Genomic DNA, 19,172 nt, shown 5'->3' with positions numbered 1-19,172 from the left:
AATCTGTATATTGAGCAAGCAGTAAAGGAAACAAAAGAAAAACTCGGAGTAGGTATTAAAATTCATGGAGAAGAAGTAAAAACTTTGAGGTTCGCCGATGACATTGTAATTCTGTCAGAGACAGCAAAGGACTTGGAAGAGCAGTTGAACGGAATGGACAGTGTCTTGAAAGGAGGATATAAGATGAACATCAACAAAAGCAAAACGAGGATAATGGAATGTAGTCAAATTAAGTCGGGTGATGCTGAGGGAATTAGATTAGGAAATGAGACACTTAAAGTAGTAAAGGAGTTTTGCTATTTAGGGAGTAAAATAACCGATGATGGTCGAAGTAGAGAGGATATAAAATGTAGACTGGCAATGGCAAGGAAAGCGTTTCTCAAGAAGAGGAATTTGTTAACATCGAGTATAGATTTAAGTGTCAGGAAGTCGTTTCTGAAAGTATTTGTATGGAGTGTAGCCATGTATGGAAGTGAAACATGGACGATAACTAGTTTGTACAAGAAGAGAATAGAAGCTTTCGAAATGTGGTGCTACAGAAGAATGCTGAAGATAAGGTGGGTAGATCACGTAACTAATGAGGAGGTATTGAATAGGATTCGGGAGAAGAGAAGTTTGTGGCACAACTTGACTAGAAGAAGGGATCGGTTGGTAGGACATGTTTTGAGGCATCAAGGGATCACAAATTTAGCATTGGAGGGCAGTGTGGAGGGTAAAAATCGTAGAGGGAGACCAAGAGATGAATACTCTAAGCAGATTCAGAAGGATGTAGGTTGCAGTAGATACTGGGAGATGAAGAAGCTTGCACAGGATAGAGTAGCATGGAGAGCCGCATCAAACCAGTCTCAGGACTGAAGACCACAACAACAACAACTTATAGGGGGATCTTTTGAAAATATGTCCTTTTGTGTATACATCAATGTTTGGAAAATTTGCTAGGAATCTGAAATTTAAAAAAAGCACACTCTTTGGCAATTTTTTGATAGAAACTGGTACAATTTTGCACACCAAAGATCTGGGGCAGTATCCAGTGACTGTAGAGTAGCCCAACAACCATAATGTCAATTTACCAGAAGTGGAGTAGTGGCGAGCACACTGGACTAACATTTGGGAGGATAGCAGTTCAAATCCCTATCTGGCTTTCCAGATTTAGTTGTCCCCTCATTTCCTTAAATCTTTTAAGTCAAACACCGGAAAGATGGAAAGAACACAGCCAGTTTCCTTCCTCGATTCTGAGCTTGTGCTCCATCTTTAATGAACTCATTGTCACCAGGGTGTTAAACTCTAATTGTAGTCCCATCTTTAAATTCAGTAAGGGGGTTTAAGCTGTAATTAAATCATGGGTATGGACACAGCTGAACTGCAAAATTAGCGGGTAGTCACAGGGATGAACAACATGGAGAACAAATTCGGTAGCATACTACAGAAGGTTGGTACTTGTTTTAACATACAGTTTACTAATACTTCCTGAAAATGTGGAGGACAGTTTTATCCTCTGCCAGGCATCTGATTGTGGATTGCAGAGAAGTGATGTAGATGTAGGTAAGAGGTGATGTGGGTAACAGAAGACGTACTTCAGTTGATAAAAAGAAGAAGAAAATTCAAAAATATTCAGCAACGAAAGGAATACAGCAATGAAAGCCACTTAGGAATGAAATCAATAGAAGGTGCACACAAGTTAAAGCAGAATAGCTGCAGGATAAATGTGAAGAAATCAAAGAAGAAATGGTCATTGGAAGGGTAGATTCTTCATATGGAAAAATAAAAATAATTTTTGATGAAATTAAAAACTACTGTGTCAAACTAATGAGTGCCAATGGAGTTCTGCTCTTAAATGACACTAACAACAAGGCAACACTCTATAGTAAATAAATAACTCCTTTAGGAAGAGGTGCTACCAGCTTATAGTGCTTGTGGTACACCAGTTTCAATACACAACACTTTAATTGGTTGCCTGTTTTATCAGAAAAGGGGAGAAGAATTTGTTCAGGTTACCTCTATTTTAGGTATCACTAAGGTCATGGTGAAATAGGTTTTAAAGTTTTATATGTTTCTGAAACTTTGGTCAAAATTATTAGGTAGTATCTTCTAATATGTGTCAGAGAATTTGGTTCAATTTAGTGCCAGTGGTCAACGAGGTATCTCCATCTGACCTTTTTATAATTTTTTACTGTGTAATTAGTCACATGTAATGTAGGTTTTTTAACTTTTTAAGCATTATTTTCTCTGACTCTTACTGTTTTATTGCTGTTACTTTATTTAATTAAACTGAGCTTGTTCCATAGTAAAAATGGTGTGAGTGGTAATGACCCAATTGTTGTGTCCCTTAAGTGAAACTCATCAAATGTTAATTTTTACAGATGTAGAAGCAAAAGAAGTTCATCTTTACAATGGCCGTAAAGAAGCTACAGTGGAAAATGTTCTGTCACCCTGGTCTGGCTATGAATTTAGAGTATCGGCTGCAAATGCTCTCGGTTATGGACCTCCATCTGCACCATCACCTATTTACAACACACCTGCTGATGTTCCTTACAAAGCACCATCAAATGTTGGAGGTGGTGGTGGGAAAATTGGTGACCTGACCATCACATGGGATGTAGGTATCCGTATAATTACTTATCCAGCTGCAGTTAAAACATGGTATAACAGTGTAAAGCTAAGCATGCCAGAGAACATGCTATCCATAATCCTAGAACGAAATAAAGCAAAAGATGTATAGCCTACTCAGTTGCAGAGAAAGAATTAATTCTATATACATTTATATTTGCCAATTTACTATGTCAGTGGCGTTGTTCCATCCAGTTCACATTCACTATCGTTGGAATTGGCACCAAAACTGTCATCTTCATCATCATCACCATCACCACCATCGCCATCACATCATCATCATCATCACAAGAAATCATTCATTCTTTGTTCTCATTTATAATTCTGTCTGTAGTCTGTGCTTCTTGTATTAGGCTACCAACATGGTCTACTTTCTTCTTCCATGAGGTGATGTCTACGTTAGCAAGACCTTCACGTAGCAGTCTTTCCAGTTCTGTTATTGTAAAAATCTTGTTGTTATTTCTAATATATGCCTTAACACACTCCAAACCTATTCAGTTGAGTTAAAATGCCAGTGATAAGACCGAACCCCTGCAGTTTCATCTACAACATATGTAGGTATCACAGGCTTATTTTGTTTTATGAGCAAATATAACAACAGCTTTGTCATGCTTATGTCAGCAATGTCTCGCTTGCAACCACTGCTCCATAGTTTCTTTGTGGCCACTAGTGATGGGAGTTTTGTCTAAAATCACAGATGGTCCAAATCCTCGTGATAGTCATAGGTGTTTTTATGAAAAAACTTAAAGTCCTTCACACACAAAGCCATTTGAAGAACCTGCATGGGCCACTAGTAATTGGGATCCTCTTCCTGTTGGCTGATGACCACTGCTGTTCAGAGTATCATCTGTCCAGCATTTATCAATTGATTCTCCAGTGCTGACCCAGGTTTCAGATAACCAAATAATTAAGTTTATATCCTTTCCTACAATTTTGTGTAGAAAAATGCTATGAGCTGCAACGATGTGAGCTGTTTTGCATAACAGTTTTTCTGCATCTAACTTTTTAAAGTGGAAGCCCATACTTCTTAATACCATTTTAAGTAACATTTTTTCCCTAAGAAAATATCACATTCTTTTTAAAGAATTTAGCAACTACATTATTGTGGGGTATTCTTTCCTGCTATAATACCCATAAATGTGTTGACAAATTGCATGAGTTTGGAAAGAATCGAGATCTGTAACTGAGATCTGTAACTGGACGAAGCTGCTTGCTTTTTTTTTTTTTTTTTTTTTTTTTTTTTTTTCAGGAGTTCTTAAAACCATACTGTTTTCTCCAACTTGTTCAACACTATTTACTTCAGTATTGTGCAGTCCATGAAATAGCACCTCTTTCCTTGTACCCGTTTTCTGACTGAGTCCTAGAGTTTGTGAGTTATGCTTTAAAACTTTATTGGTAGGATACGATGCATGCCCACAAATAGAAATAAATTATTTTTCTTTTTTGTAAAATTCATGCATCCTCCAGAGCAATTCCAAGACCTGACTATTTGACAGCACTCCACGGCACAACAGATTGTCACATGGTGAACAACGCCATTTTTGTGACGTTCTTTAATAAAAAGAAACTTGTAGTCGAGGCGGTAACAGAACACAACACAAAAGCAGGTGGTAGCACACTAACATACAATGTTAACACAGAAGCCAGTAACATGTTAGTGTTGATGCTGGAACCGGCTTTTGTTGCAGTGCTGTAATCAGTTCTGAAGTCTCAGCACCTCACATCTCTCACTTGTTTGTCACATATATTGCCAACAGTGTTTAAAATATCAGTCATGATTCTGAATCACTATCACTCGATTCTTTGTTGCTCATTTCTTTATACAGAGCATCGTCCTCTGTACCATCTAGTACATTGGATATCGAACATTTTTTAAATGCTTGTTGCACAGTCTGATTTGGAACACATTTCCATGCATCGTAAATCCATTGGCACACTTGTGACAAACTTGTGCGTTCTACACGTCCTGTTCATGTCAGTTGTCTGTTGCTTTCTAAAGCCAGTCTGTGTACATGTGTTTTAGCATTTCCTTAAATGGTTTATTGAAACAGACGTCAAGTGGTTGCAGAATTGATGTCATCCTGCCTGGAATTACTGCCAAGTGCGTTTTGCTTTCCTCTAATTTTCATTTTAGTGCAGATGTTGCATGGCCTGTGCACGCATCTAATACCAACAGACTGCGTAAACCAAGCATTGTGCCAGGACGACGATTCCACACACGTCTAATCCGTTCCAGCACCATGTCCTCCGAAAACCACCCAGTTTCGTTTGCTCGTACAATTACAGTTTTTGGAAACCCTTTCGATGATGGTAAAGTCTTTCGCTTGAAAACTATGAATGGGGGTAATTTATGTCCATCTGCTGTGCAAGCAAGCATCACGGACATCAGCTGTTTCTCACCCACTGATGTAAGAACACTTAAGTCTTTCTTTCCTTTGGCGTCAACCGTATAATTTGACAGCATGTCAAAATATACAGGAGTTTGGTCAGCATTTCCTATCTGACCAATAAGGTATTGCTTTTCTGTGCACCACTTAATTATGCCCCCCCCCCCCCCCCCCCCCCCATGAACCATGGACCTTGCCGTTGGTGGGGAGGCTTGCGTGCCTCAGCGATACAGATAGCCGTACCGTAGGTACAACCACAACGGAGGGGTATCTGTTGAGAGGCCAGACAAACGTGTGGTTCCTGAAGAGGGGCAGCAGCCTTTTCAGTAGTTGCAAGGGCAACAGTCTGGATGATTGACTGATCTGGCCTTGTAACAATAACCAAAACGGCCTTGCTGTGCTGGTACTGCGAACGGCTGAAAGCAAGGGGAAACTACGGCCGTAATAGGAATGCGGGTAAGCTACTACAAACAGCATAGTGAACGCATTATTGTGGCCAAGATAGATACGAAGCCCACACCTACTACAGTAGTACAAGTTTATATGCCAACTAGCTCTGCAGATGACGAAGAAATTGAGGAAAGGTATGACGAAATAAAAGAAATTATTCAGATAGTGAAGGGAGACGAAAATTTAATAGTCATGGGTGACTGGAATTCGAGTGTAGGAAAAGGGAGAGAAGGAAACGTAGTAGGTGAATATGGATTGGGGCTAAGAAATGAAAGAGGAAGCCGCCTGTTAGAATTTTGCACAGAACATAACTTAATCATAGCTAACACTTGGTTTAAGAATCATGATAGAAGGTTGTATACATGGAAGAACCCTGGAGATACTAAAAGGTATCAGATAGATTATATAATGGTAAGACAGAGATTTAGGAACCAGGTTTTAAATTGTAAGACATTTCCAGGGGCAGATGTGGACTCTGACAACAATCTATTGGTTATGACCTGTAGATTAAAACTGAAGAAACTGCAAAAAGGTGGGAATTTAAGGAGATGGGACCTAGATAAACTGAAAGAACCAGAGATTGTACAGAGTTTCAGGGAGAGCATAAGGGAACAATTGACAGGAATGGGGGAAAGAAATACAGTAGAAGAAGAATGGGTAGCTTTGAGGGATGAAGTAGTGAAGGCAGCAGAGGATCAAGTAGGTAAAAAGACGAGGGCTAGTAGAAAGCCTTGGGTAACAGAAGAAATATTGAATTTAATTGGTGAAAGGAGAAAATATAAAAATGCAGTAAATGAAGCAGGCAAAAAGGAATACAAACGTCTCAAAAATGAGATCGACAGGAAGTGCAAAATGGCTAAGCAGGGATGGCTAGAGGACAAATGTAAGGATCTAGAGGCTTATCTCACTAGGGGTAAGATAGATACTGCCTACAGGAAAATTAAAGAGACCTTTGGAGATAAGAGAACCACTTGTATGAACATCAAGAGCTCAGATGGAAACCCAGTTCTAAGCAAAGAAGGGAAAGCAGAAAGGTGGAAGGAGTATATAGAGGGTCTATACAAGGGTGATGTACTTGAGGACAATATTATGGAAATGGAAGAGGATGTAGATGAAGATGAAATGGGAGATACGATACTGCGTGAAGAGTTTGACAGAGCACTGAAAGACCTGAGTCGAAACAAGGCCCCCGGAGTAGACAACATTCCATTGGAACTACTGACGGCCTTGGGGGAGCCAGTTCTGACAAAACTCTACCATCAGGTGAGCAAGATGTATGAAACAGGCGAAATACCCTCAGACTTCAAGAGGAATGTAATAATTCCAATCCCAAAGAAAGCAGGTGTTGACAGATGTGAAAATTACCGAACAATCAGTTTAATAAGCCACAGCAGCAAAATACTAGCACGAATTCTTTACAGACGAATGGAAAAACTAGTAGAAGCCGACCTCGGGGAAGATCAGTTTGGATTCCATAGAAATACTGGAACACGTGAGGCAATACTGACCTTACGACTTATCTTAGAAGAAAGATTAAGGAAAGGCAAACCTACGTTTCTAGCATTCGTAGACTTGGAGAAAGCTTTTGACAATGTTGACTGGAATACTCTCTTTCAAATTCTAAAGGTGGCAGGGGTAAAATACAGGGAGCGAAAGGCTATTTCCAATTTGTACAGAAACCAGATGGCAGTTATAAGAGTCGAGGGACATGAAAGGGAAGCAGTGGTTGGGAAGGGAGTGAGACAGGGTTGTAGCCTCTCCCCGATGTTATTCAATCTGTATATTGAGCAAGCAGTAAAGGAAACAAAAGAAAAATTCGGAGTAGGTATTAAAATCCATGGAGAAGAAATAAAAACTTTGAGGTTCGCCGATGACATTGTAATTCTGTCAGAGACAGCAAAGGACTTGGAAGAGCAGTTGAACGGAATGGATGGTGTCTTGAAGGGAGGATATAAGATGAACATCAACAAAATTAAAACGAGGATAATGGAATGTAATCGAATTAAGTCGGGTGATGTTGAGGGTATTAGATTAGGAAATGAGACACTGAAAGTAGTAAAGGAGTTTTGCTATTTGGGGAGCAAAATAACTGATGATGGTCGAAGCAGAGAGGATATAAAATGTAGACTGGCAATGGCAAGGAAAGCGTTTCTGAAGAAGAGAAATATGTTAACATCGAGTATAGATTTAAGTGTCAGGAAGTCATTTCTGAAAGTATTTTTATGGAGTGTAGCCATGTATGGAAGTGAAACATGGACGGTAAATAGTTTGGACAAGAAGAGAATAGAAGCTTTCGAAATGTGGTGCTACAGAAGAATGCTGAAGATTAGATGGGTAGATCACATAACTAATGAGGAAGTATTGAATAGGACTGGGGAGAAGAGAAGTTTGTGGCACAACTTAACCAGAAGAAGGGATCGGTTGGTAGGACATGTTCTGAGGCATCAAGGGATCACCAATTTAGTATTGGCGGGCAGCGTGAAGGGTAAAAATCGTAGGGGGAGACCAAGAGATGAATATACTAAGCAGATTCAGGATGTAGGTTGCAGTAGGTACTGGGAGATGAAGAAGCTTGCACAGGATAGAGTAGCATGGAGAGCTGCATCAAACCAGTCTCAGGACTGAAGACCACAACAACCTAATTATGAAGCGCTGAAATTCCACAAGTTTTTCTTCATAATTTTTCGGCAGCTTTTGTGCAACTGAAGTTTGCTTCCAAAGTGAAAAACCCCAGTGCTTCATAAAGAGATCAATCCAGCTGCGACTAGCCTTAAAATTTTCGATTTTTTGCTCTCTAGCAATTTCATGTGCCTTAACTTTTAAAATTTCGGCGTTCAAAAGCAGGAATTTCTGACTCTGTTCCTTAACAAATTCATTTAAAATCACTTCTAGTGCATGATATTAGCCACACTTTGGGCCAATAAATGCTTTCCTGCTACTGGAACATTCAAATAATTTGTCTCTCTGCAGTCGCCTTCGCCTGGCGTTGCTCTCATCAATCCCGTATCGCAGACCTGCAGCACGATGAGAACTTTGTTCCACAAAAGAAATAACTCTCCCTCTTGAATTTGGCACTATAATCAAAGTGATTCATTATGGTTCACAAACACCAACAAGCACTTCATAAAATTCCATGAAGCAATAGGTGCTGCTAAGTGAAATCTTAATGAGCCCCAGTGTATCAACTCGTGCAACAATCCTAAAGCCTTGTGCATTGGTGGTATTTTTGTGTAAATAAATTTATTTTTGTTGCTATGAATATTTGAAAGGCTGCTACATTCGAAGATGAACAATACGGAATTTCTATTTACTTTGTTGGATAATGCATGAAAATGCAGTGGTTGAAACTCGGGGCGGAGAAAAAAGCTCATCTTCTTCTTCTCTCTCTCTCTCTCTCTCTCTCTCTCTCTCTCTCTCTCTCTTTTACTGAAGCGGAAGTTTTGGCACCAGTATTTATGTTTGTGCCTCGCATGCAAAGCTTGCCTGTGTCGTGCTACGTATATTCGACAGCAGAAGTTAATTGTGGTGGCACCTACCAACATTTTTCAGAACTTCTGCGTACTTTGCACTCGATTCTTAGCCACAGGCGTTTTTTTGGATTACAAAAACCGGAAAGAAAGTGTGGCTTTGATTTGAGTAAATACGGTAGTGACCACAAAGAATCTATGTTGCAATGGTTGCTGGCAAGAGGCGTTGCTGTGGACATGAGTGTGACAAAGCCTGTGAGGCCTGCAAATGTTGTAGATGAAGTTGTAAGGAAGCTGAGTCATATGGTAAATAGGCTATCACCTTATCCCTGCCATTTCAACCCAATTAAATTGGTTTGGGGTGACGTTAAGACTTACATTAGAAATAACAAGAAGTCTCTTACCACAACAGAAGTATTACATGCAGGTCTTGCCACTGTAGACTCCACCTTATGGAGGAAGAAAGTGGACAATGTTGGTAAGCTTATTTGAGAAGCACAGGCTATAGACGTTATTGTAAATAAGAATGAACAACTAATGATTTATCTTGATGAAGATGATGACAATGATGGTTTTGGCACTGATTTTTTGATTATGGTAATGATGGAGAACTGGATGGAATTGCACCATTGACATTGTAGCTTGGTGGGTGTAAATGTATCTGGAATTAATTATTTGACACTGTAACAGAGTATGTACCTGTTTCGTGTATGGTTGTCGATAGCGTGCTCTTTGTTATTCTTAGGTCTACATTATTATGTGATGTTTCATATGCAACTATTACAGTAACAATTCGGAATGGCTTCTCATAGACAATATCATTAACTTTGGTTGTTATTTATTTGTTCTAGCGTTTCATGTATTATCAAGTGTTTTTCTCTGTTTTCTCCATTGTCAGGAACGTTTTCTTTGTCATACTTACATCTATATTATCATGTGACAGCTTATGTACATGGTGATTCTAATGTACATTTACAAAACATAATTGGGAGATACCAGCTGTGGGAATGTGTGGTGGCAGCTATTGCAACCTCACTGTTGCAGTATAGCCAACTACACGTGAACTGTCCAAGTTACATGTTTCAGTTAGCCTGGGTACAGTAGCATGCTTCAGTATTGTGGCACAGGGATTTTAGTGTGTACCAGGACTTAGATGTGTACCTGCAATCAAACAAATAATAATTAGTTTGATATTTTCAAAGTGATAATTAAAATCTTAAGACTACCCCTTGTAAAGGGGTAAAAAATGCCCAAACTGGAGATTTAAATAAATTTTATTTTATTTTATTTTATTTTATTTTACATGAATCTAGTATACGTGTGTTGAAATTAGTAGTTTACCATGAAAGTCATCATTTTTTGAATATGGTATCACTCAAATGGCATCCTTGGTTTTGCATGTATTCTCCTGTGTCTAAAAGTGAAAAGTGTATGCTGTTGTTGTAATCTTGAGCTTGAAGGGCTTGCACAGCTTGCATGTTGTGTGGATGGTGTTAGAGATCATTCTTCAAATCTTTCTCACCAGTTGCTGCCATCTCACTGACTTTGACTGAGCTCTTTGTAAAGCTTCATGCAAATGATCAATATTCTCATAGGTCAGGTTTCTTTTTACACTACCACCTCTTTGCTCACCCGGAGGCTTATACCATTAGCAGATGGTGCAGGAGTTGCTGCGGTGATTTAAACTCTCGAAAGTGTGTTGAGCTCCAACAAAACTGTCAAGAGTTCTTGGGATACGCCTTTGCAGAAAACACGTGTTGTACGCTTGACTAACAATCCATCGCTACTAAAACTTCCACTTGTCTACACGTCCAGGGTCCCCCACTTATACAATCCCCACTACAGCACCCAGCCAGTCCACAAATCTTCCTTTTTGACCGTCTCACCTTGTATATGTCACATTGCAGTAGTGTTTGAAATTAGAGATTAACTTTGAACTAAATTCATGTCTGCTTGTAAGAGGTTTACACGTCCTTGTTTCAAACATATTCTACCAAACTTGCACAAAGAACTATATTCCATTCAGTAATTTTGATGTATTCCTTTTGTTGTTCATATTTTCCTTTGTCATTGCTGCCAGGTCAGCATATATGTTAACCATCCTGAGTATATTTTTCAAATGCTGCTGGCAGCCCTTTAAGAATATCCATAAACCCTCCCTTGCTGAGTTTTGGAAGGTTCTGCATCCCATTATTTATGTCCAGGAACTTGTGTCCATCCAGGTGCATGTGAGCTCCAAACGAAGTAGTACTACTGTTGCTCGTAGAAATGTGTTCCCTACATGTGGCACTAAATGTTCTAGCCATCTGGCCCACAAAGAATTTCTTACATGCTACACAGCTTATATTGTATGTTATTTAGTGTGTAAACTGAGGCAATTTGTGTGTATCACACTGAAATTTGATGTGCAAGCCATCTTCTGTTTGAAAATCAATCTTAACTTTGGTGCTGTGAAACGTGTTCAGCTACGTTATTTGACGTAACACCAATGTAGGGTAAGATATTGTACTCTAGTGTAATCAACTATACCTCATTCTGTATACAGTGTGTCTTTCATTTCTAGTTGGTGTGTGTTATTCCTTGCAAATGCGTCAAAGTATTTGAAGTTGAAATGTTTTAATAATGTGGTACTCCACAGTCATTTGCACTTTCGAAGCACTAAACCCGGGCCGCTGAAACATGTCACTTCAAGGTCATTCCTCAAGCGCTGTAGAGTTCGTAGTAGAACTAACGAACAAGTGAGGAACAGGAGGTGCCGTGTCTTCTGAACCAATAACGGCACCAAACAAAAGCTGGTTTCGGCATCAACGCTACCACGTTGCCGGCTTCCGTGTAAACATTGTATGTTAGTGCACGAACGCCTGCTGTTGTGTTGTGTTACTGCCTTGACTACAGTTTCTGTTAGTTAAACAATGTCACCAAAACAATGTCGTTCACCAAGCGACAATCCATTGCACTTTGGAGTGCCATTAAATAGTCAGGCTTTGGAATTGCTATGGAGGATGCGTGAGTTTTACGAGCAAGACAAAGAATTTGTTTCTGTTCATGGGCACGCGTTGATTCCTGCCGATAAAGTTTTAGATCGTACCTTGAAAACTTCAGGACTCAGTGAAAGAACAGTTATAAGGAAAGGTGTGCTACTTCAAGGCTTACAAGACAGTGAAGTAAACAGGAAGAAAGCCCCTGCGGAAGAAACAGTTTGTTTTTAAGTACTCCGGGCAAGAAAAAAAAGCAGCCTCGTCCTGTTACAGATATTGATTCTTTCCAATCCGATGCAATTCGTCTGCACATATATGGATAGTATAAAAGGAAAGAATACCCCACAATTGCGAAGTTGCTAATTTCTTTAAAAGAAAGTGAACTTTTCTCAGGGGGGAAAACGCCACTTAAGATGATGATAAAAAGTACGGGCTTCCATTTTAAAAAAGTTAGATGGATGAAAACTGTTACTAGAAAAAGCTCATGTCGTTGCAGCTCGTACCATTTTCTTACACAAAATTGTAGGAAAGGACATACGTATGGTTAGATGAAACCTGGGTCAACGCTGGAGGATCAGTTGAGAAATGCTGGACAGATGATACTCCGAATAGCAGCGGTCATCAGACAACAGGAAGAGGGTCCCGATTAATTGTGGCCCATGCAGGATCTTCAAACGGTTTTGTGCCTGAAGGACTTTATTTTTTTGATCGAAAAAACACCGGTGACTGTCATGAGGGTATGGACCACGCACGGTTTCTACAGTGGTTGAAAAATTTGTTGCTCCAGTTTAGTGTTCCGACAGTTTTTGTGATGGACAATGCACTGTACCATTCCGTGATTTTAGATAAAACTCCCACCACTAGTGACCGTAAAGAAACTATGATGCAATGGTTGCAGGCGAGAGACATTGCTGCGGACATGAGCATGACAAAGCTGCTGTTATACTCACTCGTGAAACAAAATAAGCCTGTGACACCTAACTACGTCGTAGATGAAATTGCAAGCGAACAGGGTCACTTGGTAATTAGGCTACCACCTTATCACTGCCATTTTAATCCAATTGAATTGGTTTGGAGTGAAGTCAAGGAGTACATTAGAAGTAACAAGAAGACTTTTACTATAATAGAAGTGGAAAGACTGCTACGTGAAGGTCTTGCTACTGTAGAAGCTACCTCATGGAGGGAAAAAGTAGACCATGTTGCTAAACTGATAAGAGAAGCACAGACTATAGACGGCATTGTAAGTGAAAACCAACAATTAATGATTTCTCTTGATGATGACAAAGACAAAGGTTTTGGCACCGATTCCGATGATGGTGAAGGAGAACTGGACGGAATTGCGCCATTGACATCGTAAGTTGGTGAGTGTAAATGTGTACAGAATTAATTCTTTTTCTCTCAGCAATTGGGTAGGCTATGCATGTTTTGCTTTATTTCTTTCTATGAGTGTGGATAGCGTGTTATTTGGTATGCTTAGATTTTCATTATTATACGCTGTTTTACATGCAGCTATTACTGTAATGATTTAGAATTACTTTTCATAGATATTGTCATTAGCTTTGGAGGTTTTTACTTCCCGGTTTCGTATACTATCAAACGTCGTCGTTCTATCCATTGTTAGAATAACGTACTTTGTTGCACTTAACGTATAAATGTTGATTGTAGCTTACATTTACAAAACGTATTTCGGAGTTGTGGGTGTGTGCGGTGGCAGCTATTGCAACCTCGCAATCGCAGTGTAGCCAACCCCACACGAGCTGTCAAGTGACATGTTTCACCGGCCCGGGTATAGGTGGCATACACATTTCTTGTAATAGATGCCTAAGTAATTCCTAATCTGGTCACATTGCAACCCTGCGGAAAAGTTTAATCTTGCAAAGCAGAAAACCATATTAATCTTGTCTGGTATATTAATTTCTTTGTCAATTTTCGCGTATTCTAGAGGAGTGCTAAATAGCGTACTTTTGGGCAACTCAGAAGTGAGCTTAATACATTGCAGGATAACACGAAGAATTGTTCATAAAGACATCCATTGTAGTTGGTCTATAGAAAATTTCAAATATATTTGTGACAGTCTTTTTGTTGTGCCTATCTGTGAATCAGCAGCTCTGCTATATGGTAAATTTATACTTACGGTTTTTATTAGTATGACATCAGTTTACATAGATCAGATTGACTAAGTAAAATATAAGTCTGGTGTTACCTTATTTCATCCCCAAGATTTTCAAGTTAATTGCCCTACTCTTTATAGCAGATTTAGTCTACATGAGTTCTATCAGGACAACTGAAACAAGACAATTCCTGAAACTTCCTGCAGAATCAACTCTGGGCTTCCTTTACCTATTCTGATCCCATCTTTCATTTCAGTGCATGTTTTGTAGCAACATAGCATTATTTGTCATAAGTTATTTCTCTCTGAATAGTAGTGATAAGTTCCGAAGTTGGATGAGGATACATGTCACGTACAGAAAGAAGAAAGCTATAATATTTTTAGAAAACATTGCAATATCAAGAGTATACATTGTTTTTATGTTGTAGCCATTGCCACCTCAAGATCACAATGGTCCTGGCATATACTACAAGATTTTTTGGCGGCGTGCTCACCATGATATGGAGTTTCAAAGTCTGGGATTGAAAAAATATGGTAACATAGGAACTGCTGTTGTTAGAATACAGCCAGAGTATTATTACACCCAGTTCGACGTTAAAGTGCAGGTTAGTGTCATATTGTTTTTATTTGTTTGTGTGTATGTGTGTGTTCATAAAGACGTCCATTGTAGTTGGTTTGTAAAAAATTTCAAATTTATACCTGTGGTTTTTATTAGCATGACATCTGTGTGTGTGTGTGTGTGTGTGTGTGTGTGTGTGTGTGTGTGTAGCTTCTATTCTGTGTATGCTGTTTGTAGAAATTACCTTTATAATTGAGTGGGAAATAAGTGCAGTTAGTTACTACTCAGTGTATTTGATTGCCATTTTATTGTATATATATTTTGAGGGAACAGTGTTGGGAGATACGTTAGTATGGGGGCAGTGTGAAAAATTCTTGGCCAATCAGTGGAGCCCCTTGTACACCAAAGCGAATATGCCACAGTGAATGAGAATTCTCTGAGGTGTAAACATTAGGCATGCATGAACAATGAACAAATTCAGTCGTTTTCTGTTCTCTTGTATTCCACTGATTCCATTCATTTATTGGGCCATCAATTGAAATTCATGTCTCTCCACCTCAGCACAAATAATACACAAAACTTTTGTGTGCTGTCTTGTCAATGTTTGCCATTGTTGACAAGTTGTTAACAATGGAGTGGTCTGAAACACAGAAGGTAAACATGCTTCTGGGATCCTAGAGATGCACAGCACAAATGCTGGATGAAAAGAAGTGTTACTGGTAGAAAATTGCTGAAACACTCAAAGTACCTACTGCGGATGTGAGCAGGATGATAAATTCATCCTGGGGAGCAAAGTGAATAAGCACAAATTTTGTAATCCTTTTGTTAAAACGGAAAAGTGTAATAAATTGCTGTGAAAATAAATGAAAGTAAATATATCTTTGTTATGCTAAGTAAAATTAAAAATATACAAAAAAACTTGATCATTCTCCTTGCTTATTTTCATGGTAATGGTAATTACATGACTGATTTATCACTGTTATGTTAGAGGTTTTTAACCATAAAAATGGTTTACCTAGGATCATGCCATCTGGTCTCTAATAAACTGCATAGAAGATTTTATCAGATAGTCTGTGACAGATCAACATGCCCATACTGCCAAGCACGTTGACACACTGCTTCCAGGATTTGGGGAGGCACACCAGCCATGTTCTGAATCCACCCAGCATATTATTGATGGGGGCTGGTGTGCCAGCCAGTTGGATGTTGTTTTCATACTGTTTCCCACATCTCACTACATGAATATTTATCTAAAAATATGCAAAGAAAACATTCTGGGAAATTCAACCCCAGAGGTAGTGAAATTGATATTAATATAGTTTTGGGGATATGGTCTGAAAATTCAAAGTGAATATTGTTTGTTTGACAAAGGCACCCACTAAGAAAGAATTTTGTAAAATTCATGGGTGGGTGGGTGGGTGGGAATGCAGTGCCCCTCTGATTTCACAGCTAAATGCCCACCATGGGATTGGTCCTAGAAACAGAAATTTGATGGAACTTCCTTTATGTGCCATAGGAATCTACTGAAATAGTATTTTTCAAAACTCAACCCCAAATGAGAGTAAATTGCATATGAAACGTGTGTTAAAAATTTCATTCCCATTATAGTGCCACATATAATGAATGTGAGAATGCAGATTGCTTTGTGGGGTCCCTTAGCAGAAAATAAGTTGCTTAGGGATGAACATAAACAACTGGTGGTAACAGAACAAGAAAAGCCATTGTCTAAAATGACAAAGAATTTTTTTTACAAAGAAGTATTGTAAAAAGACAACATACAAAGCAATACTTGATATACTAATAGAGTACATGAGCCTATGTAGTTTTTGTTCAGTTTGGATTCAGTAGCTTCTTCTGAATCTCCCTCACTACCAGAACACTGTAACCATCAGATACAGAGACAGGTAGATTGACACACAGAATACTTAATAGATGAGGTGCCCAATAAATGGCTATCTTAAATTCTCTTGATTTTAAACCCTAATCTTCCTTCTTAAATTCTCTAATTTTTACATGTCATAGACTACTATATAAAATGTAATCCTTTTCTCACTGTGTATTCACGAATCACTAACCAGTATTTCACGAACAGCAAGTTTCCATAAAAAAGTGAGGGTACCCATAGGTCCTTTTTCAACTTCCATAGTGAAACACGGGGTACAACTAATTAAGAATAAAATGCTAAGTTGCATAATCTTGTGACCTAGTTAATGATTGCTACTGTTACTAAAGAGATAGGGAGTGAATGAATGCTGTTGGAAGAGATCTCTTGTACATGTGCACTGTCTACTATTGTGGCATCTTTCATCTGCCTGACTATAATTTCCTCACTTCTGCCTCTATTGGCTAATGTCTGTAGTGTGTATTCTACAGTCTTGCCTCATTTCATTCTTCTTTTGCTGATAGCTGTTGTCCAGTTCCCCATTTGCGTTCCATATTGTCCAGAGGGGCTCTTTAGCTGTACTGTCTTGATGAATACTTATCTGCTGTTTCATCTAAATCTCCCCACAGTGCTTCATTCCATATTATGTCATATATGGTCTTTCCATGGAAAAACTTCTATTTTGTCTCGTCCATTGGTTCTGTTAACATTCCCATAGTGCTCCGGTGGTTCAACTTCATTCCACAGGCAGCGCCACATAGAATGAACGTAAAAATGCAGTTTGCTTTGTGGGCCCCTTAGCAGAAAATAATTTGCATGGGGATGAAGTTTGTTTGTTCTGCTTAGATAAGATGGGTGGTGGCCAGTCCAGACAAAAAGCGTATTTTTAGAATTCCAAGAATTTTTTGTTTTCTTTTAGTTAAATTTTTGTAATTTTGACTGGTAAGAAACAACACTCTAACAAAGGATATTACTGTATCCCGCTACTGCAGAATAACTTTGCAGCGATAAAACATAAACGAGAGAAAAGGAAAAAATGAAAATAAAACTTCAATTGCAAAGGAAATGCGCCATGTACAACAACAAAACACAGTGCTCATACAAGTGTCTGCCAACAGCAAAATGTGTCAAAGGCTTTAGGAAGACTCTGCATTGCTTCATAACAGAAAATTGCCTCCAATGAGCGTGACATCACAACTGTTTACATTAGATTCATTTGAGCAGTTGCGAGTGGGCTCACATGCATGCACAGTTGAGCCGTGCATTTGTAGTACCTTCTCCCATTTCTGGCTACAGAAGTGTGACTGTTAGCTGTATAAGCAGCAGCAGTAGCAGCAGCAAGGTGCTACCCGGAAAAATTTTAGTGGTGCACGTAAGCTGCCAGATTCAATAGAGGCAAAATTGGAAAAAGCCTTGTTTCACAAAGCGCCTAGTATCCAGCGCACGTTGGTCTATCAATTATTCACATGATTTTGAAACGCATCCCTGTTGGTTTTTTAACATTTGTGAACATATTCTAAGTTTATTTCTGAATGGATCATAAGTTGATTTTTGAATGCGTGCATAATGCACTTTGTGTCTGCCAGGGGAATCCCCGTCACATCTAGAAATAAACTTTCCTGCAGACAGAAGGGGACAGAGCTATATGAGCTGAGCGGAATAAAGCCGAATGGTTGAATGTCAATCGCTGTTTGTTTATGTGATTGACTGGGTCTGCGAATGATCAGCATTGTTATAAATACCAGCGAAATCCATAGATTTAGACTACCAGAGTGGAAATAAACTACTAACAGGTAAGAAAGGTTATGTATTATCTTCTCGGTGTATGCAATAAAATGAAATTTTGATAGAAAATTTTTGGCCAGACTGCTACACTAGTAACGGCCAGTTGTACAGACCTTCGTAGCAGCCGCCTAAGTTCTATTCTGGGAGTAGCGTGGAAAACGCGTTGTATGAACAAGTAATAATGCCTAACCAGAGAATAAATGCAGGATAACTAAGCAGTTGATTGTGGCAGGGGTAGTGAAATTAACCGGAGAATGAGTTTTAACACTGGCAGAAATAGTTACAGAATTAGTGTCGACAAGATTTTTTGTTAGAAAGAGGAAAGAGAAGAAACGGGGATATCACACAAATTATGGAAGAATATGACGATTCCAGATTTATATAAAAATTACGTACTACTACTTTTCGATCTCATGCTTGAGAAGCTCGAGCATATGAATGAAATGTGAAACTATTTCCTAACATAAAGCTTTTTGCTTGTAGTAGGCCTGATAGGCATTTGATATTGGTACTTCGTGAAGTATATTCTGTCGTGTTAAAAAAAAGTGACTGTTTGTGCTAAAACAGTCTTCGGGGATGACCATTTAGAAAAATTTTGAGCCCAGAAGACCAGACATTTTAAAAATTTTACTGCCACATTTGTGGGATGCATCTTAAAGTGTAACGTGCAAAAAAGTTCAATATTATATGTGAAAGCTTAGCTTCTCTTGCAGCTTATTAATCTTAGAGACCAATGTTATATCTGAAAGTTTTGATTTTCTTGTAGCACAGCTATGTATATTAATTTAAACCATTAACTTTTCCAATTTGTGTACACGCGCTACTTAACAGTGAGATTGCGTTTATTTCCCCCTCCCCTTGCCCGCGTATACACTCTGTCAGTCTAATCTAAGGGAAGGACCAAAGGAAGCAATCAGTAGAACAGAAGTTTGCTCCTGTGAGGAAAT

The 19,172-nt window shown here is 38.9% G+C and overlaps 1 protein-coding gene across 1 annotated transcript in view; it reads left to right on the top strand.

The window, feature by feature from the left end:
* LOC126183326 (contactin) overlaps positions 1-19,172 on the top strand; it is a 160,377-nt gene that overhangs the window by 100,789 nt on the left and 40,416 nt on the right. Inside the window, exons 16-17 of the mRNA XM_049925188.1 lie at positions 2,361-2,596; positions 14,428-14,604. Coding sequence (XP_049781145.1) covers positions 2,361-2,596; positions 14,428-14,604 — 413 coding nt within the window. The remainder of the gene's footprint in view (positions 1-2,360; positions 2,597-14,427; positions 14,605-19,172) is intronic.

Source organism: Schistocerca cancellata, chromosome 4 (genome assembly GCF_023864275.1).
Source record: "Schistocerca cancellata isolate TAMUIC-IGC-003103 chromosome 4, iqSchCanc2.1, whole genome shotgun sequence".
NCBI lineage: Eukaryota > Metazoa > Arthropoda > Insecta > Orthoptera > Acrididae > Schistocerca > Schistocerca cancellata.
This window is presented reverse-complemented; position numbering and strand designations above follow the sequence as displayed.